This window comes from Bombina bombina, chromosome 9 (assembly GCF_027579735.1).
Source record: "Bombina bombina isolate aBomBom1 chromosome 9, aBomBom1.pri, whole genome shotgun sequence".
Classification (NCBI taxonomy): domain Eukaryota; kingdom Metazoa; phylum Chordata; class Amphibia; order Anura; family Bombinatoridae; genus Bombina; species Bombina bombina.
The window spans coordinates 4,457,834-4,482,128 of NC_069507.1; the positions used below are offsets into that span (position 1 = coordinate 4,457,834).

A 24,295-nucleotide genomic window follows, 5' to 3' on the forward strand; every position below is an offset into this window, starting at 1 on the left:
AGCAGATAAGGTTCTCGGTTGCACAGTCTCTTTACACTATAAGGATATGTACTGCGTGTGTTTTTATTGGTACACACATGTATATGTACAGCAGATAAGGCTCTCGGTTGCACAGTCTCTTTACACTATAAGGATATGTACTGCGTGTGCTTTTATTGGTACACACACGTATATGTACAGCGGGTAAGGCTCTCGGTTGCACAGTCTCTTTACACTATAAGGATGTGTACGTGATCAGTTTATACAGCGTGTGCTTTTATTGGTACACACATGTATATGTACAGCAGATAAGGCTCTCGGTTGCACAGTCTCTTTACACTATAAGGATATGTACGTGATTAGTATATACTGCGTGTGCTTTTATTGGTACACACATGTATATGTACAGCAGATAAGGCTCTCGGTTGCACAGTCTCTTTACACTATAAGGATATGTATGTGATTAGTATATACAGCGTGTGCTTTTATTGGTACACACACATGTATATGTACAGCAGATAAGGCTCTCGGTTGCACAGTCTCTTTACACTATAAGGATATGTACTGCGTGTGCTTTTATTGGTACACACATGTATATGTACAGCAGATAAGGTTCTCGGTTGCACAGTCTCTTTACACTATAAGGATATGTACTGCGTGTGCTTTTATTGGTACACACATGTATATGTACAGCAGATAAGGCTCTCGGTTGCACAGTCTCTTTACACTATAAGGATATGTACTGCGTGTGCTTTTATTGGTACACACATGTATATGTACAGCAGATAAGGCTCTCGGTTGCACAGTCTCTTTACACTATAAGGATATGTATGTGATTAGTATATACTGCGTGTGCTTTTATGCTTTTATTATTACACATGTATATGTACAGCAGATAAGGCTCTCGGTTGCACAGTCTCTTTACACTGCTAAAAGGATATATCCTTAATCAGTTTATACTGCGGCGCGGCACTTGCGCTGGTCACAAAGGACATCGGGAAGCTCCTGGTTTGGCTCATTGTCTCTCTGTCATTTCTGTTGATGACACAAAACATTTAGTATGTTTAGTACATTTATGATGTCATTTTATTGCACTAAACAAGGTACCTCCTACACTTTATGCGCTCAGTCTGTTTGTGCTACGACCCTTTGTGCACAACAGATCCCTAGGGGCATATTACTTAATGACTAAAAAGGTCCACTCCCAGAATGCTATCCTATTCCTGTCTGTTAGCTGTTTATCTTATTCCTGATTGTTAGCTATCTTATTCCTGTCTGTTAGCTGTTTATCTTATTCCTGTCTGTTAGCTATCTTATTCCTGTCTGTTAGCTGTTTATCTTATTCCTGATTGTTAGCTATCTTATTCCTGTCTGTTAGCTGTTTATCTTATTCCTGTCTGTTAGCTGTCTATCCTATTCCTGTCTGTTAGCTGTTTATCTTATTCCTGATTGTTAGCTATCTTATTCCTGTCTGTTAGCTGTTTATCTTATTCCTGATTGTTAGCTATCTTATTCCTGTCTGTTAGCTGTTTATCTTATTCCTGACTGTTAGCTGTTTATCTTATTCCTGTCTGTTAGCTGTTTATCTTATTCCTGTCTGTTAGCTGTTTATCTTATTCCTGACTGTTAGCTGTTTATCTTATTCCTGTCTGTTAGCTGTCTATCCTATTCCTGTCTGTTAGCTGTTTATCTTATTCCTGATTGTTAGCTATCTTATTCCTGTCTGTTAGCTGTTTATCTTATTCCTGATTGTTAGCTATCTTATTCCTGTCTGTTAGCTGTTTATCTTATTCCTGTCTGTTAGCTGTCTATCCTATTCCTGTCTGTTAGCTGTTTATCTTATTCCTGATTGTTAGCTATCTTATTCCTGTCTGTTAGCTGTTTATCTTATTCCTGATTGTTAGCTATCTTATTCCTGTCTGTTAGCTGTTTATCTTATTCCTGATTGTTAGCTATCCTATTCCTGTCTGTTAGCTGTTTATCTTATTCCTGATTGTTAGCTATCTTATTCCTGTCTGTTAGCTGTTTATCTTATTCCTGATTGTTAGCTATCTTATTCCTGTCTGTTAGCTGTTTATCTTATTCCTGACTGTTAGCTGTTTATCTTATTCCTGTCTGTTAGCTGTTTATCTTATTCCTGTCTGTTAGCTGTTTATCTTATTCCTGTCTGTTAGCTGTTTATCTTATTCCTGATTGTTAGCTATCTTATTCCTGTCTGTTAGCTGTTTATCTTATTCCTGACTGTTAGCTGTTTATCTTATTCCTGTCTGTTAGCTGTTTATCTTATTCCTGTCTGTTAGCTGTTTATCTTATTCCTGACTGTTAGCTGTTTATCTTATTCCTGTCTGTTAGCTGTTTATCTTATTCCTGACTGTTAGCTGTCTATCTTATTCCTGACTGTTAGCTGTTTATCTTATTCCTGTCTGTTAGCTGTTTATCTTATTCCTGACTGTTAGCTGTTTATCTTATTCCTGTCTGTTAGCTGTTTATCTTATTCCTGACTGTTAGCTGTCTATCTTATTCCTGACTGTTAGCTGTTTATCTTATTCCTGTCTGTTAGCTGTCTATCTTATTCCTGACTGTTAGCTGTCTATCTTATTCCTGACTGTTAGCTGTCTATCTTATTCCTGTCTGTTAGCTGTCTATCTTATTCCTGTCTGTGAGCTGTTTATCTTATTCCTGTCTGTGAGCTGTCTATCCTATTCCTGTCTGTGAGCTGTCTATCCTATTCCTGTCTGTGAGCTGTCTATCCTATTCCTGTCTGTTAGCTGTCTATCTTATTCCTGTCTGTTAGCGGTCTATCTTATTCCTGTCTGTGAGCTGTCTATCTTATTCCTGTCTGTGAGCTGTTTATCTTATTCCTGTCTGTTAGCTGTTTATCTTATTCCTGTCTGTTAGCTGTTTATCTTATTCCTGTCTGTTAGCTGTTTATCTTATTCCTGTCTGTTAGCTGTTTATCTTATTCCTGTCTGTGAGCTGTTTATCTTATTCCTGTCTGTGAGCTGTCTATCCTATTCCTGTCTGTTAGCTGTCTATCTTATTCCTGTCTGTTAGCGGTCTATCTTATTCCTGTCTGTGAGCTGTCTATCTTATTCCTGTCTGTTAGCTGTTTATCTTATTCCTGTCTGTGAGCTGTTTATCTTATTCCTGTCTGTTAGCTGTTTATCTTATTCCTGTCTGTTAGCTGTTTATCTTATTCCTGTCTGTTAGCTGTTTATCTTATTCCTGTCTGTGAGCTGTCTATCTTATTCCTGTCTGTGAGCTGTCTATCTTATTCCTGTCTGTTAGCTGTCTATCTTATTCCTGTCTGTGAGCTGTCTATCTTATTCCTGTCTGTGAGCGGTCTATCTTATTCCTGTCTGTTAGCTGTTTATCTTATTCCTGTCTGTTAGCTGTTTATCTTATTCCTGTCTGTTAGCTGTTTATCTTATTCCTGTCTGTTAGCTGTTTATCTTATTCCTGTCTGTTAGCTGTCTATCTTATTCCTGTCTGTGAGCTGTCTATCTTATTCCTGTCTGTGAGCTGTCTATCTTATTCCTGTCTGTGAGCTGTCTATCTTATTCCTGTCTGTTAGCGGTTTATCTTATTCCTGTCTGTGAGCTGTCTATCTTATTCCTGTCTGTTAGCGGTTTATCTTATTCCTGTCTGTGAGCTGTTTATCTTATTCCTGTCTGTTAGCTGTTTATCTTATTCCTGTCTGTGAGCTGTCTGTCTTATTCCTGTCTGTGAGCGGTCTATCTTATTCCTGTCTGTGAGCGGTCTATCTTATTCCTGTCTGTGAGCGGTCTATCTTATTCCTGTCTGTGAGCGGTCTATCTTATTCCTGTCTGTGAGCGGTCTATCTTATTCCTGTCTGTGAGCGGTCTATCTTATTCCTGTCTGTGAGCGGTCTATCTTATTCCTGTCTGTGAGCGGTCTATCTTATTCCTGTCTGTGAGCGGTCTATCTTATTCCTGTCTGTGAGCGGTCTATCTTATTCCTGTCTGTGAGCGGTCTATCTTATTCCTGTCTGTGAGCGGTCTATCTTATTCCTGTCTGTGAGCGGTCTATCTTATTCCTGTCTGTGAGCGGTCTATCTTATTCCTGTCTGTGAGCGGTCTATCTTATTCCTGTCTGTGAGCGGTCTATCTTATTCCTGTCTGTGAGCGGTCTATCTTATTCCTGTCTGTGAGCGGTCTATCTTATTCCTGTCTGTTAGCTGTCTATCTTATTCCTGTCTGTGAGCGGTCTATCTTATTCCTGTCTGTGAGCGGTCTATCTTATTCCTGTCTGTGAGCGGTCTATCTTATTCCTGTCTGTGAGCGGTCTATCTTATTCCTGTCTGTGAGCGGTCTATCTTATTCCTGTCTGTGAGCTGTCTATCTTATTCCTGTCTGTGAGCGGTCTATCTTATTCCTGTCTGTGAGCGGTCTATCTTATTCCTGTCTGTGAGCGGTCTATCTTATTCCTGTCTGTGAGCGGTCTATCTTATTCCTGTCTGTGAGCGGTCTATCTTATTCCTGTCTGTGAGCGGTCTATCTTATTCCTGTCTGTGAGCGGTCTATCTTATTCCTGTCTGTGAGCGGTCTATCTTATTCCTGTCTGTGAGCGGTCTATCTTATTCCTGTCTGTGAGCGGTCTATCTTATTCCTGTCTGTGAGCGGTATATCTTATTCCTGTCTGTGAGCGGTCTATCTTATTCCTGTCTGTGAGCGGTCTATCTTATTCCTGTCTGTAAACGGTCTATCTTATTCCTGTCTGTGAGCGGTCTATCTTATTCCTGTCTGTGAGCGGTCTATCTTATTCCTGTCTGTGAGCGGTCTATCTTATTCCTGTCTGTGAGTGGTCTATCTTATTCCTGTCTGTGAGCGGTCTATCTTATTCCTGTCTGTGAGCGGTCTTTCTTATTCCTGTCTGTGAGTGGTCTATCTTATTCCTGTCTGTGAGTGGTCTATCTTATTCCTGTCTGTGAGTGGTCTATCTTATTCCTGTCTGTGAGTGGTCTATCTTATTCCTGTCTGTGAGTGGTCTATCTTATTCCTGTCTGTTAGCTGTCTGTCTTATTCCTGTCTGTTAGCTAACAGACAGGAATAAGATAGACCACTCACAGACAGGAATAAGATGGACCACTCACAGACAGGAATAAGACAGACAGCTAACAGACAGGAATAAGACAGCTAACAGACAGGAATAAGATAAACAGCTAACAGACAGGAATAAGATAAACAGCTAACAGACAGGAATAAGATAAACAGCTCACAGACAGGAATAAGATAAACAGCTCACAGACAGGAATAAGATAGACAGCTAACAGACAGGAATAAGATAGACAGCTAACAGACAGGAATAAGATAAACAGCTAACAGACAGGAATAAGATAAACAGCTAACAGACACGAATAAGATAAACAGCTCACAGACAGGAATAAGATAGACAGCTAACAGACAGGAATAAGATAAACAGCTAACAGACAGGAATAAGACAGCTCACAGACAGGAATAGGATAGACAGCTCACAGACAGGAATAAGATAGACCACTCACAGACAGGAATAAGATAGACCACTCACAGACAGGAATAAGATGGACAGCTCACAGACAGGAATAAGATAGACAGCTCACAGACAGGAATAAGACAGACAGCTGTCTGTCTTATTCCTGTCTGTTAGCTGTTTATCTTATTCCTGTCTGTGAGCTGTTTATCTTATTCCTGTCTGTGAGCTGTTTATCTTATTCCTGTCTGTGAGTGGTCTATCTTATTCCTGTCTGTGAGTGGTCTATCTTATTCCTGTCTGTGAGCTGTCTGTCTTATTCCTGTCTGTGAGCTGTCTGTCTTATTCCTGTCTGTGAGCTGTCTGTCTTATTCCTGTCTGTGAGCTGTCTGTTTTATTCCTGTCTGTGAGCTGTCTGTCTTATTCCTGTCTGTGAGCTGTCTATCTTATTCCTGTCTGTGAGCTGTCCATCTTATTCCTGTCTGTGAGCTGTCCATCTTATTCCTGTCTGTGAGCTGTCCATCTTATTCCTGTCTGTGAGTGGTCTGTCTTATTCCTGTCTGTTAGCTGTCTGTCTTATTCCTGTCTGTTAGCTGTCTGTCTTATTCCTGTCTGTTAGCTGTCTGTCTTATTCCTGTCTGTTAGCTGTCTGTCTTATTCCTGTCTGTTAGCTGTCTGTCTTATTCCTGTCTGTGAGTGGTCTATCTTATTCCTGTCTGTTAGCTGTCTGTCTTATTCCTGTCTGTGAGTGGTCTATCTTATTCCTGTCTGTGAGTGGTCTATCTTATTCCTGTCTGTTAGCTGTCTATCTTATTCCTGTCTATTAGCTGTTTATCTTATTCCTGTCTGTTAGCTGTATATCTTATTCCTGTCTGTGAGCTGTCTATGTTATTCCTGTCTGTTAGCTAACAGACAGGAATAAGATAGACGAATAAGATAGACAGCTAACAGACAGGAATAAGACAGCTCACAGACAGGAATAAGATAGACAGCTAACAGACAGGAATAAGATAGACAGCTAAAAGATAGAAATAAGAGACCGCTAACAGGCAGGAATAAGACGGACAGCTAACAGGCAGGAATAAGACGGACAGCTAACAGGCAGGAATAAGATAGACCGCTAACAGACAGGAATAAGATAGACGAATAAGATAGACAGCTAACAGACAGGAATAACAGACAGCTAACAGACAGGAATAAGATAGACGAATAAGATAGACAGCTAACAGACAGGAATAACATAGACAGCTAACAGACAGGAATAAGATAGACGAATAAGATAGACAGCTAACAGACAGGAATAACAGACAGCTAACAGACAGGAATAAGATAGCTGTCTATCTTATTCGTCTATCTTATTCCTGTCTGTTAGCTGTCTGTCTTATTCCTGTCTGTGAGCTGTCCGTCTTATTCCTGTCTGTGAGCTGTCTATCTTATTCCTGTCTGTGAGCTGTCTTATTCCTGTCTGTTAGCTGTCTATGTTATTCCTGTCTGTTAGCTGTCTATCTTATTCGTCTAACAGACAGGAATAACATAGACAGCTAACAGACAGGAATAAGACAGCTCACAGACAGGAATAAGATAGACAGCTCACAGACAGGAATAAGACGGACAGCTCACAGACAGGAATAAGACGGACAGCTCACAGACAGGAATAAGACGGACCGCTAACAGACAGGAATAAGATAAACAACTAACAGACAGGAATAAGACAGCTCACAGACAGGAATAAGACAGCTAACAGACAGGAATAAGATAGACCGCTAACAGACAGGAATAAGATAGACCGCTAACAGACAGGAATAAGATAGACCGCTAACAGACAGGAATAAGATAGACGAATAAGATAGACAGCTGTCTATGTTATTCCTGTCTGTTAGCTGTCTATCTTATTCCTGTCTGTTAGCGGTCTATCTTATTCCTGTCTGTTAGCGGTCTGTCTTATTCCTGTCTGTTAGCGGTCTGTCTTATTCCTGTCTGTTAGCGGTCTGTCTTATTCCTGTCTGTTAGCGGTCTATCTTATTCCTGTCTGTTAGCTGTCTATCTTATTCCTGTCTGTTAGCTGTCTATCTTATTCCTGTCTGTTAGCTGTCTGTCTTATTCCTGTCTGTTAGACAGCTAACAGGGAGAATAAAATAGACCACTAACAGACAGGAATAAGACAGACAGCTAACAGACAGGAATAACATAGACAGCTGTCTATCTTATTCGTCTATCTTATTCCTGTCTGTTAGCGGTCTATCTTATTCCTGTCTGTTAGCTGTCTATCTTATTCCTGTCTGTTAGCTGTCTGTCTTATTCGTCTATCTTATTCCTGTCTGTTAGCTGTCTATCTTATTCGTCTATCTTATTCCTGTCTGTTAGCTGTCTATGTTATTCCTGTCTGTTAGCTGTCTATGTTATTCCTGTCTGTTAGCTGTCTATCTTATTCCTGTCTGTTAGCGGTCTGTCTTATTCCTGTCTGTTAGCGGTCTGTCTTATTCCTGTCTGTGAGCTGTCTATCTTATTCGTCTATCTTATTCCTGTCTGTTAGCTGTCTATCTTATTCGTCTATCTTATTCCTGTCTGTTAGCTGTCTATCTTATTCGTCTATCTTATTCCTGTCTGTTAGCTGTCTATCTTATTCGTCTATCTTATTCCTGTCTGTGAGCTGTCTATCTTATTCCTGTCTGTTAGCTGTCTATCTTATTCGTCTATCTTATTCCTGTCTGTGAGCTGTCTATCTTATTCCTGTCTGTTAGCTGTCCATCTTATTCCTGCCTGTTAGCTGTCCGTCTTATTGCTGTCTTTTAGCGGTCTGTCTTATTCCTGTCTGTTAGCGGTCTGTCTTATTCCTGTCTGTTAGCGGTCTGTCTTATTCCTGTCTGTTAGCGGTCTGTCTTATTCCTGTCTGTTAGCGGTCTGTCTTATTCCTGTCTGTTAGACAGGAATAAGACAGACAGGAATAAGACAGACAGGAATAAGACAGCTAACAGACAAGAATAAGACAGCTAACAGACAGGAATAAGACAGACAGGAATAAGACAGACAGGAATAAGACAGACAGGAATAAGACAGACAGGAATAAGACAGACAGGAATAAGACAGACAGGAATAAGACAGACAGGAATAAGACAGACAGGAATTAGACAGACAGCTAACAGACAGGAATTAGACAGACAGCTAACAGACAGGAATTAGACAGACAGCTAACAGACAGGAATTAGACAGCTAACAGACAGGAATTAGACAGCTAACAGACAAGAATAAGACAGCTAACAGACAGGAATAAGACAGCTAACAGCTGTCTGTCTTATTCCTGTCTGTCTGTTAGCTGTCTAATTCCTGTCTGTTAGCTGTCTGTCTTATTCCTGTCTGTTAGATGTCTATCTTATTCCTGTCTGTTAGATGTCTATCTTATTCCTGTCTGTTAGATGTCTATCTTATTCCTGTCTGTTAGATGTCTATCTTATTCCTGTCTGTTAGATGTCTATCTTATTCCTGTCTGTTACCGGTCTTACCTGCGTGTCTCTCTCTCTTTCTGCATGTGTCTCTCTCTCTCTTGTCTGTGTGCCTCTCTCTCTCTAGCCTGCGTGTCTATCTCTCTCTTTCTAGCCTGCGCGTGTCTCTCTCTCTCTTGCGTGTCTCTCTTGCATGTCTCTCTCTCTCTTGCATGTCTCTCTCTCTTGCGTGTCTCTCTCTCTCTCTCTTGCCTGCGTGTCTCTCTCTCTCTTGCCTGCGTGTCTCTCTCTCTCTAGCCTGCGTGTCTCTCTCTCTCTTTCTAGCCTGCGCGTGTCTCTCTCTCTCTTGCGTGTCTCTCTCTCTCTCTTGCCTGTGTGTCTCTCTCTCTCTCTTGCCTGCGTGTCTCTCTTGCCTGCGTGTCTCTCTCTCTTTATGCATGAGTCTCTCTCTCTTTATGCATGAGTCTCTCTCTCTTTATGCATGAGTCTCTCTCTCTTGCCTGCGTGTCTCTCTCTCTCTTGCCTGCGTGTCTCTCTCTCTATTGCCTGCGTGTCTCTCTCTCTCTTGCCTGCGTGTCTCTCTCTCTCTTGCCTGCGTGTCTCTCTCTCTCTTGCCTGCGTGTCTCTCTCTCTCTTGCCTGCGTGTCTCTCTCTCTCTCTAGCCCGCGTCTCTCTCTCTCTCTAGCCCGCGTGTGTCTCTCTCTCTCTAGCCCGCGTGTGTCTCTCTCTCTCTAGCCCGCGTGTGTCTCTCTCTCTCTCTAGCCCGCGTGTGTCTCTCTCTCTCTCTCTAGCCCGCGTGTGTCTCTCTCTCTCTCTAGCCCGCGTGTGTCTCTCTCTCTCTCTCTAGCCCGCGTGCGTCTCTCTCTCTCTCTCTAGCCCGCGTGTGTCTCTCTCTCTCCCTTGTGTGTCTGTCTCTCTCTCTAGCCTGCATGTCTCTCTCTCTAGCCCGCGTGTGTCTCTCTCTCTCTCTCTCTTGCTTGCGTCTCTCTCTCTCTCTCTCTATCTCTAGCCCGCATGTGTCTCTCTCTCTCTAGCCCGCGTGTGTCTCTCTCTCTCTAGCCCGCGTGTGTCTCTCTCTCTCTAGCCCGCGTGTGTCTCTATCTCTCTAGCCTGCGTGTGTCTCTATCTCTCTAGCCTGCGTGCGTCTCTCTCTCTCTCTCTAGCCCGCGTGTGTCTCTCTCTCTCCCTTGTGTGTCTGTCTCTCTCTCTAGCCTGCATGTCTCTCTCTCTAGCCCGCGTGTGTCTCTCTCTCTCTCTCTCTTGCTTGCGTCTCTCTCTCTCTCTCTCTCTATCTCTAGCCCGCATGTGTCTCTCTCTCTCTAGCCCGCGTGTGTCTCTCTCTCTCTAGCCCGCGTGTGTCTCTCTCTCTCTAGCCCGCGTGTGTCTCTATCTCTCTAGCCTGCGTGTGTCTCTATCTCTCTAGCCTGCGTGTGTCTCTCTCTCTCTAGCCTGCGTGTCTCTCTCTCTCTCTCTATAGCCTGCGTGTGTCTCTCTCTCTCTATAGCCTGCGTGTGTCTCTCTCTCTCTCTCTATAGCCCGTGTGTGTCTCTCTCTCTCTCTAACCTGCGTGTCTGTCTCTCTCTCTTTCTAGCCCGCGTCTCTCTCTCTCTCCCTTGCGTGTGTCTCTCTCTCTCTAGCCTGCGTGTGTCTCTCTCTCTCTCTTTCCTGCGTGTGTCTCTCTCTCTCTCTCTTTCCTGCGTGTCTCTCTCTCTCTCTCTTTCCTGCGTGTGTCTCTCTCTCTCTCTTCCCTGCGTGTGTGTCTCTCTCTCTCTCTCTCTTTCCTGCGTGTGTGTCTCTCTCTCTCTCTCTCTTTCCTGCGTGTGTGTCTCTCTCTCTCTTTCCTGCGTGTGTGTCTCTCTCTCTCTTTCCTGCGTGTGTGTGTCTCTCTCTCTTTCCTGCGTGTGTGTCTCTCTCTCTCTTTCCTGCGTGTGTGTCTCTCTCTCTTTCCTGCGTGTGTGTCTCTCTCTCTCTTTCCTGCGTGTGTGTCTCTCTCTCTCTTTCCTGCGTGTGTGTCTCTCTCTCTTTCCTGCGTGTGTGTCTCTCTCTTTCCTGCGTGTGTCTCTCTCTCTCTCTTTCCTGCGTGTGTGTCTCTCTCTCTCTCTCTCTTTCCTGCGTGTGTGTCTCTCTCTCTCTCTTTCCTGCGTGTGTCTCTCTCTCTCTTTCCTGCGTGTGTCTCTCTCTCTCTTTCCTGCGTGTGTGTCTCTCTCTCTCTTTCCTGCGTGTGTGTCTCTCTCTTTCCTGCGTGTGTGTGTCTCTCTCTCTTTCCTGCGTGTGTGTCTCTCTCTCTCTTTCCTGCGTGTGTCTCTCTCTCTCTCTCTCTCTTTCCTGCGTGTGTGTCTCTCTCTCTCTTTCCTGCGTGTGTGTCTCTCTCTCTCTTTCCTGCGTGTGTGTCTCTCTCTCTTTCCTGCGTGTGTGTCTCTCTCTCTTTCCTGCGTGTGTGTCTCTCTCTCTCTCTCTCTCTTTCCTGCGTGTGTGTCTCTCTCTCTCTCTCTCTTTCCTGCATGTGTGTCTCTCTCTCTCTCTCTTTCCTGCGTGTGTCTCTCTCTCTCTTTCCTGCGTGTGTGTCTCTCTCTCTTTCCTGCGTGTGTGTCTCTCTCTCTTTCCTGCGTGTGTGTCTCTCTCTCTTTCCTGCGTGTGTGTCTCTCTCTCTCTCTTTCCTGCGTGTGTGTCTCTCTCTCTCTCTCTTTCCTGCGTGTGTCTCTCTCTCTTTCCTGCGTGTGTCTCTCTCTCTCTTTCCTGCGTGTGTGTCTCTCTCTCTCTCTCTTTCCTGCGTGTGTCTCTCTCTCTCTCTCTCTCTCTCTCTTTCCTGCGTGTGTGTCTCTCTCTCTCTCTCTCTTTCCTGCGTGTGTGTCTCTCTCTCTCTCTCTTTCCTGCGTGTGTGTCTCTCTCTCTCTCTTTCCTGCGTGTGTGTCTCTCTCTCTCTCTCTCTCTCTTTCCTGCGTGTGAGTCTCTCTCTCTCTCTCTCTTTCCTGCGTGTGTCTCTCTCTCTCTTTTCTGCGTGTGTGTCTCTCTCTCTCTCTTTCCTGCGTGTGTGTGTCTCTCTCTCTCTTTCCTGCGTGTGTGTCTCTCTCTCTCTTTCCTGCGTGTGTGTCTCTCTCTCTCTCTCTTTCCTGCGTGTGTGTCTCTCTCTCTCTCTTTCCTGCGTGTGTCTCTCTCTCTCTCTCTCTTTCCTGCGTGTGTCTCTCTCTCTCTTTCCTGCGTGTGTGTCTCTCTCTCTCTCTTTCCTGCGTGTCTCTCTCTCTCTCTTTCCTGCGTGTGTCTCTCTCTCTCTCTCTTTCCTGCGTGTGTCTCTCTCTCTCTCTCTTTCCTGCGTGTGTGTCTCTCTCTCTCTCTTTCCTGCGTGTGTGTCTCTCTCTCTCTCTTTCCTGCGTGTGTGTCTCTCTCTCTCTCTTTCCTGCGTGTGTCTCTCTCTCTCTTTCCTGCGTGTGTCTCTCTCTCTCTCTCTCTCTCTCTTTCCTGCGTGTGTGTCTCTCTCTCTCTTTCCTGCGTGTGTGTCTCTCTCTCTCTTTCCTGCGTGTGTGTCTCTCTCTCTCTCTCTCTTTCCTGCGTGTGTGTCTCTCTCTCTCTTTCCTGCGTGTGTGTCTCTCTCTCTCTCTCTCTCTTTCCTGCGTGTGTGTCTCTCTCTCTCTCTCTCTTTCCTGCGTGTGTGTCTCTCTCTCTCTCTCTCTTTCCTGCGTGTGTGTCTCTCTCTCTCTTTCCTGCGTGTGTGTCTCTCTCTCTCTCTCTCTTTCCTGCGTGTGTGTCTCTCTCTCTCTCTCTCTTTCCTGCGTGTGTGTCTCTCTTTCCTGTGTGTGTCTCTCTCTCTCTTTAGTACCTTTAATGGTTTAAACATTTACCTGTAAGGAGTTTGTTCTCTTCTGACTTCATTAGAATAGGAATCATTTTTATTATTTTTTGCAATGTTAGGTGTTAGTGTAACTCAGGTAACTTTGTATTTAGTTAATAATTGTAACTTTCATTTAGATCTAATTTCATTATGTTAAAGTTAGGGGTGTTAGGGTTTAGGGGTTAATAGTTTAATTTAGATTGTTGAGATGGGCGGGGCTGGCAGTTTAGGGGTTAATAGGTTTATTTAGTGGTAGTGATGTGGGAGGCCAGAGGTTTATGGGTTAATAACTTTATTTAGTGGTGGCGATGTCGGGGGCGCAGATTAGGGGTTAATAACATTATGTAGGTGTTGGCGATGTCGGGGACAGCAGATTAGGGGTTAATAACATTATGTAGGCGTCGGCGATGTCGGCGGCGGCAGATTAGGGGTTAATAACATTATGTAGGTGTCAGCGATGTCAGGGGCGGCAGATTAGGGGTTAATAACATTATGTAGATGTCGGGGGCGGCAGATTAGGGGTTAATAACATTATGTAGGTGTCGGCGATGTCGGGGGCGGCAGATTAGGGGTTAATAACATTATGTAGGTGTTGGCGATGTCGGGGGTAGCAGATTAGGGGTTAACAACATGATGTAGGTGTCGGCGATGTCGGGGGCGGCAGATTAGGGGTTAATAACATAATGTAGGTGTTGGCGATGTTGGGGCGGCAGATTAGGGGTTACTAACATAATGTAGGTGTCGGCGATGTTGGGGCGGCAGATTAGGGGTTAATAACATTATGTAGATGTCGGAGGCGGCAGATTAGGGGTTAATAACATTATGTAGGTGTCGGCGATGTCGGGGGTAGCAGATTAGGGGTTAATAACATTATTTAGGTGTCAGCGATGTCGGGGGCAGCAGATTAGGGGTTAATAACATTATGTAGGCGTCGGCGATGTCGGGGGCAGCAGATTAGGGGTTAATAACATTATGTAGGTGTCGGCGATGTCGGGGGCAGCAGATTAGGGGTTAATAACATTATGTAGGTGTCGGCGATGTCGGGGGCAGCAGATTAGGGGTTAATAACATTATGTAGGTGTCGGCGATGTCGGGGGCAGCAGATTAGGGGTTAATAACATTATGTAGGTGTCGGCGATGTCGGGGGCAGCAGATTAGGGGTTAATAACATTATGTAGGTGTCGGCGATGTCGGGGGCAGCAGATTAGGGGTTAATAACATTATGTAGGTGTCGGCGATGTCGGGGGCAGCAGATTAGGGGTTAATAACATTATGTAGCTGTCAGCGATGTCGGGGGCAGCAGATTAGGGGTTAATAACATTATGTAGGTGTCGGCGATGTCGGGGGTAGCAGATTAGGGGTTAATAACATTATGTAGGTGTCGGCGATGTCGGGGTAGCAGATTAGGGGTTAATAACATTATGTAGGTGTCGGCGATGTCGGGGGCAGCAGATTAGGGGTTAATAACATTATGTAGGTGTAGGCAATGTCGGGGGCGGCAGATTAGGGGTTAATAACATTATGTAGGTGTCGGCGATGTCGGGGGGCAGCAGATTAGGGGTTAATAACATTATGTAGGTGTTGGCGATGTCGGGGACAGCAGATTAGGGGTTAATAACATGATGTAGGTGTCGGCGATGTCGGGGTAGCAGATTAGGGGTTAATAACATTATGTAGGTGTCGGCGATGTCGGGGACAGCAGATTAGGGGTTAATAACATTATGTAGGTGTCGGCGATGTCGGGGGCGGCAGATTAGGGGTTAATAACATAATGTAGGTGTTGGCGATGTTGGGGCGGCAGATTAGGGGTTAATAACATTATGTAGGTGTCGGCGATGTCGGGGGCGGCAGATTAGGGGTTAATAACATTATGTCGGTGTCGGTGATGTCGGGGGCGGCAGATTAGGGGTTAATAACATTATGTAGGTGTTGGCGATGTTGGGGCGGCAGATTAGGGGTTACTAACATAATGTAGGTGTTGGCGATGTTGGGGCGGCAGATTAGGGGTTACTAACATAATGTAGGTGTTGGCGATGTCGGGGGCAGCAGATTAGGGGTTAATAACATAATGTAGGTGTTGGCGATGTTGGGGCGGCAGATTAGGGGTTAATAACATTATGTCGGTGTCGGCGATGTCGGGGGCGGCAGATTAGGGGTTAATAACATAATGTAGGTGTTGGCGATGTTGGGGCGGCAGATTAGGGGTTACTAACATAATGTAGGTGTTGGCGATGTCGGGGGCAGCAGATTAGGGGTTAATAACATTATGTAGGTGTCGGCGATGTCGGGGGCGGCAGATTAGGGGTTAATAACATTATGTCGGTGTCGGCGATGTCGGGGGCGGCAGATTAGGGGTTAATAACATAATGTAGGTGTTGGGGCGGCAGATTAGGGGTTACTAACATAATGTAGGTGTTGGCGATGTTGGGGGCGGCAGATTAGGGGTTAATAACATTATTTAGGTGTCGGCGATGTCGGGGGCGGCAGATTAGGGGTTAATAACATTATGTAGGTGTCGGCGATGTCGGGGGCGGCAGATTAGGGGTTAATAACATTATGTAGGTGTCGGCGATGTCGGGGGTAGCAGATTAGGGGTTAATAACATTATGTAGGTGTCGGCGATGTCGGGGGCGGCAGATTAGGGGTTAATAACATTATGTAGGTGTCGGCGATGTCGGGGGCGGCAGATTAGGGGTTAATAACATTATGTAGGTGTCGGCGATGTCGGGGGCGGCAGATTAGGGGTTAATAACATTATGTAGGTGTCGGCGATGTTGGGGGCGGCAGATTAGGGGTTAATAACATTATGTAGGTGTCGGGGGTAGCAGATTAGGGGTTAATAACATTATGTAGATGTCGGGGGCGGCAGATTAGGGGTTAATAACATTATGTCGGTGTCGGCGATGTCGGGGGCGGCAGATTAGGGGTTAATAACATAATGTAGGTGTTGGCGATGTTGGGGCGGCAGATTAGGGGTTACTAACATAATGTAGGTGTTGGCGATGTTGGGGCGGCAGATTAGGGGTTACTAACATAATGTAGGTGTTGGCGATGTCGGGGGCAGCAGATTAGGGGTTACTAACATAATGTAGGTGTTGGCGATGTCGGGGGCGGCAGATTAGGGGTTAATAACATTATGTAGGTGTCGGCGATGTCGGGGGCGGCAGATTAGGGGTTAATAACATTATGTCGGTGTCGGCGATGTCGGGGGCGGCAGATTAGGGGTTAATAACATAATGTAGGTGTTGGCGATGTTGGGGCGGCAGATTAGGGGTTACTAACATAATGTAGGTGTTGGCGATGTTGGGGGCGGCAGATTAGGGGTTAATAACATTATTTAGGTGTCGGCGGTGTCGGGGGCGGCAGATTAGGGGTTAATAACATTATGTAGGTGTCGGCGATGTCGGGGGCGGCAGATTAGGGGTTAATAACATTATGTAGGTGTCGGCGATGTCGGGGGTAGCAGATTAGGGGTTAATAACATTATGTAGGTGTCGGCGATGTCGGGGGCGGCAGATTAGGGGTTAATAACATTATGTAGGTGTCGGCGATGTCGGGGGTAGCAGATTAGGGGTTAATAACATTATTTAGGTGTCGGCGATGTCGGGGGCGGCAGATTAGGGGTTAATAACATTATGTAGGTGTCGGCGATGTCGGGGGCGGCAGATTAGGGGTTAATAACATTATGTAGGTGTCGGCGATGTTGGGGGCGGCAGATTAGGGGTTAATAACATTATGTAGATGTCGGGGGCGGCAGATTAGGGGTTAATAACATTATGTAGATGTCGGGGGCGGCAGATTAGGGGTTAATAACATTATGTAGGTGTCGGGGATTGCAGATTAGGGGTTAATAACATTATGTAGGTGTCGGGGATTGCAGATTAGGGGTTAATAACATTATGTAGGTGTCGGCGATGTCGGGGGCAGCAGATTAGGGGTTAATAACATTATGTAGGTGTTGGCGATGTCGGGGGTGGCAGATTAGGGGTTAATAACATTATGTAGGTGTCGGCGATGTCGGGGGTGGCAGATTAGGGGTTAATAACATTATGTAGGTGTCGGCGATGTCGGGGACAGCAGATTAGGGGTTAATAACATTATGTAGGTGTCGGCGATGTCGGGGGCAGCAGATTAGGGGTTAATAACATTATGTAGGTGTCGGCGATGTCGGGGGTAGCAGATTAGGGGTTAATAACATTATGTCGGTGTCGGCGATGTCGGGGGCGGCAGATTAGGGGTTAATAACATTATGTCGGTGTCGGCGATGTCGGGGGCAGCAGATTAGGGGTTAATAACATTATGTAGGTGTCGGCGATGTCGGGGGCGGCAGATTAGGGGTTAATAACATTATGTAGGTGTCGGCGATGTCGGGGGCAGCAGATTAGGGGTTAATAACATTATGTAGATGTCGGGGGGTAGCAGATTAGGGGTTAATAACATTATGTAGGTGTCGGCGATGTCGGGGGCGGCAGATTAGGGGTTAATAACATTATGTAGGTGTTGGCGATGTCGGGGGTAGCAGATTAGGGGTTAATAACATTATGTAGGTGTCGGCGATGTCGGGGGTAGCAGATTAGGGGTTAATAACATTATGTAGGTGTTGGCGATGTCGGGGACAGCAGATTAGGGGTTAATAACATTATGTCGGTGTCGGCGATGTCGGGGGCGGCAGATTAGGGGTTAATAACATTATGTAGGTGTCGGCGATGTCGGGGGCAGCAGATTAGGGGTTAATAACATTATGTAGGTGTTGGCGATGTCGGGGACAGCAGATTAGGGGTTAATAACATTATGTAGGTGTCGGCGATGTCGGGGACAGCAGATTAGGGGTTAATAACATTATGTAGGTGTTGGCGATGTCGGGGGTAGCAGATTAGGGGTTAATAACATTATGTAGGTGTCGGCGATGTCGGGGGCAGCAGATTAGGGGTTAATAACATTATGTAGGTGTCGGCGATGTCGGGGGCGGCAGATTAGGGGTTAATAACATTATGTAGGTGTCGGCGATGTCGGGGGGCAGCAGATTAGGGGTTAATAACATTATGTAGGTGTTGGCGATGTCGGGGACAGCAGATTAGGGGTTAATAACATTATGTAGGTGTTGGCGATGTCGGGGGTAGCAGATTAGGGGTTAATAACATTATGTAGGTGTTGGCGATGTCGGGGACAGCAGATTAGGGGTTAATAACATTATGTCGGTGTCGGCGATGTCGGGGGCAGCAGATTAGGGGTTAATAACATTATGTCGGTGTCGGCGATGTCGGGGGTAGCAGATTAGGGGTCAATAACATTATGTAGGTGTTGGCGATGTCGGGGGTAGCAGATTAGGGGTTAATAACATTATGTAGGTGTCGGCGATGTCGGGGGGCGGCAGATTAGGGGTTAATAACATTATGTAGGTGTCGGGGGTAGCAGATTAGGGGTTAATAACATTATGTAGATGTCGGGGGCGGCAGATTAGGGGTTAATAACATTATGTCGGTGTCGGCGATGTCGGGGGCGGCAGATTAGGGGTTAATAACATTATGTCGGTGTCGGCGATGTCGGGGACAGCAGATTAGGGGTTAATAACATTATGTAGGTGTCGGCGATGTCGGGGGCAGCAGATTAGGGGTTAATAACATTATGTAGGTGTCGGCGATGTCGGGGGCAGCAGATTAGGGGTTAATAACATTATGTCGGGTGTCGGCGATGTCGGGGGCGGCAGATTAGGGGTTAATAACATAATGTAGGTGTTGGCGATGTTGGGGCGGCAGATTAGGGGTTAATAACATTATTTAGGTGTCGGCGGTGTCGGGGGCGGCAGATTAGGGGTTAATAACATTATGTAGGTGTCGGCGGTGTCGGGGGCGGCAGATTAGGGGTTAATAACATTATGTAGGTGTCGGCGATGTCGGGGGCGGCAGATTAGGGGTTAATAACATTATGTAGGTGTCGGCGATGTCGGGGGTAGCAGATTAGGGGTTAATAACATTATGTAGGTGTCGGCGATGTCGGGGGCGGCAGATTAGGGGTTAATAACATTATGTAGGTGTCGGCGATGTCGGGGGTAGCAGATTAGGGGTTAATAACATTATTTAGGTGTCGGCGATGTCGGGGGCGGCAGATTAGGGGTTAATAACATTATGTAGGTGTCGGCGATGTCGGGGGCGGCAGATTAGGGGTTAATAACATTATGTAGGTGTCGGCGATGTCGGGGGCGGCAGATTAGGGGTTAATAACATTATGTAGATGTCGGGGGCGGCAGATTAGGGGTTAATAACATTATGTAGATGGCGGGGCTGGCAGTTTAGGGGTTAATAGGTTTATTTAGTGGAGTGATGTGGGAGGCCAGAGGTTTATGGGTTAATAACTTTATTTAGTGGTGGCGATGTCGGGGGCGCAGATTAGGGGTTAATAACATTATGTAGGTGTTGGCGATGTCGGGGACAGCAGATTAGGGGTTAATAACATTATGTAGGCGTCGCGATGTCGGCGGCGGCAGATTAGGGGTTAATAACATTATGTAGGTGTCAGCGATGTCAGGGGCGGCAGATTAGGGGTTAATAACATTATGTAGATGTCGGGGGCGGCAGATTAGGGGTTAATAACATTATGTAGGTGTCGGCGATGTCGGGGGCGGCAGATTAGGGTTAATAAACATTATGTAGGTGTTGGCGATGTCGGGGGTAGCAGATTAGGGGTTAACAACATGATGTAGGTGTCGGCGATGTCGGGGGCGGCAGATTAGGGGTTAATAACATAATGTAGGTGTTGGCGATGTTGGGGCGGCAGATTAGGGGTTACTAACATAATGTAGGTGTCTGCGATGTCTGGGGCGGCAGATTAGGGGTTAATAACATTATGTAGATGTCGGAGGCGGCAGATTAGGGGTTAATAACATTATGTAGGTGTCGGCGATGTCGGGGGTAGCAGATTAGGGGTTAATAACATTATTTAGGTGTCAGCGATGTCGGGGGCAGCAGATTAGGGGTTAATAACATTATGTAGGCGTCGGCGATGTCGGGGGCAGCAGATTAGGGGTTAATAACATTATGTAGGTGTCGGCGATGTCGGGGGCAGCAGATTAGGGGTTAATAACATTATGTAGGTGTCGGCGATGTCGGGGGCAGCAGATTAGGGGTTAATAACATTATGTAGGTGTCGGCGATGTCGGGGGCAGCAGATTAGGGGTTAATAACATTATGTAGGTGTCGGCGATGTCGGGGGCAGCAGATTAGGGGTTAATAACATTATGTAGGTGTCGGCGATGTCGGGGGCAGCAGATTAGGGGTTAATAACATTATGTAGGTGTCGGCGATGTCGGGGGCAGCAGATTAGGGGTTAATAACATTATGTAGCTGTCAGCGATGTCGGGGGCAGCAGATTAGGGGTTAATAACATTATGTAGGTGTCGGCGATGTCGGGGTAGCAGATTAGGGGTTAATAACATTATGTAGGTGTCGGCGATGTCGGGGGTAGCAGATTAGGGGTTAATAACATTATGTAGGTGTCGGCGATGTCGGGGGCAGCAGATTAGGGGTTAATAACATTATGTAGGTGTAGGCAATGTCGGGGGCGGCAGATTAGGGGTTAATAACATTATGTAGGTGTCGGCGATGTCGGGGGGCAGCAGATTAGGGGTTAATAACATTATGTAGGTGTTGGCGATGTCGGGGGACAGCAGATTAGGGGTTAATAACATGATGTAGGTGTCGGCGATGTCGGGGGTAGCAGATTAGGGGTTAATAACATTATGTAGGTGTCGGCGATGTCGGGGACAGCAGATTAGGGGTTAATAACATTATGTAGGTGTCGGCGATGTCGGGGGCGGCAGATTAGGGGTTAATAACATAATGTAGGTGTTGGCGATGTTGGGGCGGCAGATTAGGGGTTAATAACATTATGTAGGTGTCGGCGATGTCGGGGGCGGCAGATTAGGGGTTAATAACATTATGTAGGTGTCGGCGATGTCGGGGGCGGCAGATTAGGGGTTAATAACATTATGTAGGTGTTGGCGATGTTGGGGCGGCAGATTAGGGGTTACTAACATAATGTAGGTGTTGGCGATGTTGGGGCGGCAGATTAGGGGTTACTAACATAATGTAGGTGTTGGCGATGTCGGGGGCAGCAGATTAGGGGTTAATAACATAATGTAGGTGTTGGCGATGTTGGGGCGGCAGATTAGGGGTTAATAACATTATGTCGGTGTCGGCGATGTCGGGGGCGGCAGATTAGGGGTTAATAACATAATGTAGGTGTTGGCGATGTTGGGGCGGCAGATTAGGGGTTACTAACATAATGTAGGTGTTGGCGATGTCGGGGGCAGCAGATTAGGGGTTAATAACATTATGTAGGTGTCGGCGATGTCGGGGGCGGCAGATTAGGGGTTAATAACATTATGTCGGTGTCGGCGATGTCGGGGGCGGCAGATTAGGGGTTAATAACATAATGTAGGTGTTGGGGCGGCAGATTAGGGGTTACTAACATAATGTAGGTGTTGGCGATGTTGGGGGCGGCAGATTAGGGGTTAATAACATTATTTAGGTGTCGGCGATGTCGGGGGCGGCAGATTAGGGGTTAATAACATTATGTAGGTGTCGGCGATGTCGGGGGCGGCAGATTAGGGGTTAATAACATTATGTAGGTGTCGGCGATGTCGGGGGTAGCAGATTAGGGGTTAATAACATTATGTAGGTGTCGGCGATGTCGGGGGCGGCAGATTAGGGGTTAATAACATTATGTAGGTGTCGGCGATGTCGGGGGCGGCAGATTAGGGGTTAATAACATTATGTAGGTGTCGGCGATGTCGGGGGCGGCAGATTAGGGGTTAATAACATTATGTAGGTGTCGGCGATGTTGGGGGCGGCAGATTAGGGGTTAATAACATTATGTAGGTGTCGGGGGTAGCAGATTAGGGGTTAATAACATTATGTAGATGTCGGGGGCGGCAGATTAGGGGTTAATAACATTATGTCGGTGTCGGCGATGTCGGGGGCGGCAGATTAGGGGTTAATAACATAATGTAGGTGTTGGCGATGTTGGGGCGGCAGATTAGGGGTTACTAACATAATGTAGGTGTTGGCGATGTTGGGGCGGCAGATTAGGGGTTACTAACATAATGTAGGTGTTGGCGATGTCGGGGGCAGCAGATTAGGGGTTACTAACATAATGTAGGTGTTGGCGATGTCGGGGGCGGCAGATTAGGGGTTAATAACATTATGTAGGTGTCGGCGATGTCGGGGGCGGCAGATTAGGGGTTAATAACATTATGTCGGTGTCGGCGATGTCGGGGGCGGCAGATTAGGGGTTAATAACATAATGTAGGTGTTGGCGATGTTGGGGCGGCAGATTAGGGGTTACTAACATAATGTAGGTGTTGGCGATGTTGGGGGCGGCAGATTAGGGGTTAATAACATTATTTAGGTGTCGGCGGTGTCGGGGGCGGCAGATTAGGGGTTAATAACATTATGTAGGTGTCGGCGATGTCGGGGGCGGCAGATTAGGGGTTAATAACATTATGTAGGTGTCGGCGATGTCGGGGGTAGCAGATTAGGGGTTAATAACATTATGTAGGTGTCGGCGATGTCGGGGGCGGCAGATTAGGGGTTAATAACATTATGTAGGTGTCGGCGATGTCGGGGGTAGCAGATTAGGGGTTAATAACATTATTTAGGTGTCGGCGATGTCGGGGGCGGCAGATTAGGGGTTAATAACATTATGTAGGTGTCGGCGATGTCGGGGGCGGCAGATTAGGGGTTAATAACATTATGTAGGTGTCGGCGATGTTGGGGGCGGCAGATTAGGGGTTAATAACATTATGTAGATGTCGGGGGCGGCAGATTAGGGGTTAATAACATTATGTAGATGTCGGGGGCGGCAGATTAGGGGTTAATAACATTATGTAGGTGTCGGGGATTGCAGATTAGGGGTTAATAACATTATGTAGGTGTCGGGGATTGCAGATTAGGGGTTAATAACATTATGTAGGTGTCGGCGATGTCGGGGGCAGCAGATTAGGGGTTAATAACATTATGTAGGTGTTGGCGATGTCGGGGGTGGCAGATTAGGGGTTAATAACATTATGTAGGTGTCGGCGATGTCGGGGGTGGCAGATTAGGGGTTAATAACATTATGTAGGTGTCGGCGATGTCGGGGACAGCAGATTAGGGGTTAATAACATTATGTAGGTGTCGGCGATGTCGGGGGCAGCAGATTAGGGGTTAATAACATTATGTAGGTGTCGGCGATGTCGGGGGTAGCAGATTAGGGGTTAATAACATTATGTCGGTGTCGGCGATGTCGGGGGCGGCAGATTAGGGGTTAATAACATTATGTCGGTGTCGGCGATGTCGGGGGCAGCAGATTAGGGGTTAATAACATTATGTAGGTGTCGGCGATGTCGGGGGCGGCAGATTAGGGGTTAATAACATTATGTCGGTGTCGGCGATGTCGGGGGCAGCAGATTAGGGGTTAATAACATTATGTAGATGTCGGGGGTAGCAGATTAGGGGTTAATAACATTATGTAGGTGTCGGCGATGTCGGGGGCGGCAGATTAGGGGTTAATAACATTATGTAGGTGTTGGCGATGTCGGGGGTAGCAGATTAGGGGTTAATAACATTATGTAGGTGTCGGCGATGTCGGGGGTAGCAGATTAGGGGTTAATAACATTATGTAGGTGTTGGCGATGTCGGGGACAGCAGATTAGGGGTTAATAACATTATGTCGGTGTCGGCGATGTCGGGGGCGGCAGATTAGGGGTTAATAACATTATGTAGGTGTCGGCGATGTCGGGGGCAGCAGATTAGGGGTTAATAACATTATGTAGGTGTTGGCGATGTCGGGGACAGCAGATTAGGGGTTAATAACATTATGTAGGTGTCGGCGATGTCGGGGACAGCAGATTAGGGGTTAATAACATTATGTAGGTGTTGGCGATGTCGGGGGTAGCAGATTAGGGGTTAATAACATTATGTAGGTGTCGGCGATGTCGGGGGCAGCAGATTAGGGGTTAATAACATTATGTAGGTGTCGGCGATGTCGGGGGCGGCAGATTAGGGGTTAATAACATTATGTAGGTGTCGGCGATGTCGGGGGCAGCAGATTAGGGGTTAATAACATTATGTAGGTGTTGGCGATGTCGGGGACAGCAGATTAGGGGTTAATAACATTATGTAGGTGTTGGCGATGTCGGGGGTAGCAGATTAGGGGTTAATAACATTATGTAGGTGTTGGCGATGTCGGGGACAGCAGATTAGGGGTTAATAACATTATGTCGGTGTCGGCGATGTCGGGGGCAGCAGATTAGGGGTTAATAACATTATGTCGGTGTCGGCGATGTCGGGGGGAGGCAGATTAGGGGTCAATAACATTATGTAGGTGTTGGCGATGTCGGGGGTAGCAGATTAGGGGTTAATAACATTATGTAGGTGTCGGCGATGTCGGGGGCGGCAGATTAGGGGTTAATAACATTATGTAGGTGTCGGGGGTAGCAGATTAGGGGTTAATAACATTATGTAGATGTCGGGGGGCGGCAGATTAGGGGTTAATAACATTATGTCGGTGTCGGCGATGTCGGGGGCGGCAGATTAGGGGTTAA

The 24,295-nt window shown here is 46.4% G+C and overlaps 1 protein-coding gene across 1 annotated transcript in view; it reads right to left on the reverse strand.

Annotated features, from left to right (window-relative positions):
• Positions 1 to 830: 830 nt before the first annotated feature.
• Positions 831 to 24,295, reverse strand: part of RUFY2 (RUN and FYVE domain containing 2) — a 293,646-nt gene continuing 270,181 nt past the window's right edge. Inside the window, exon 12 of the mRNA XM_053691600.1 lies at positions 831 to 1,014. Within this exon, the coding sequence (XP_053547575.1) occupies positions 909 to 1,014 (106 nt within the window). The 3' untranslated portion in view covers positions 831 to 908. The remainder of the gene's footprint in view (positions 1,015 to 24,295) is intronic.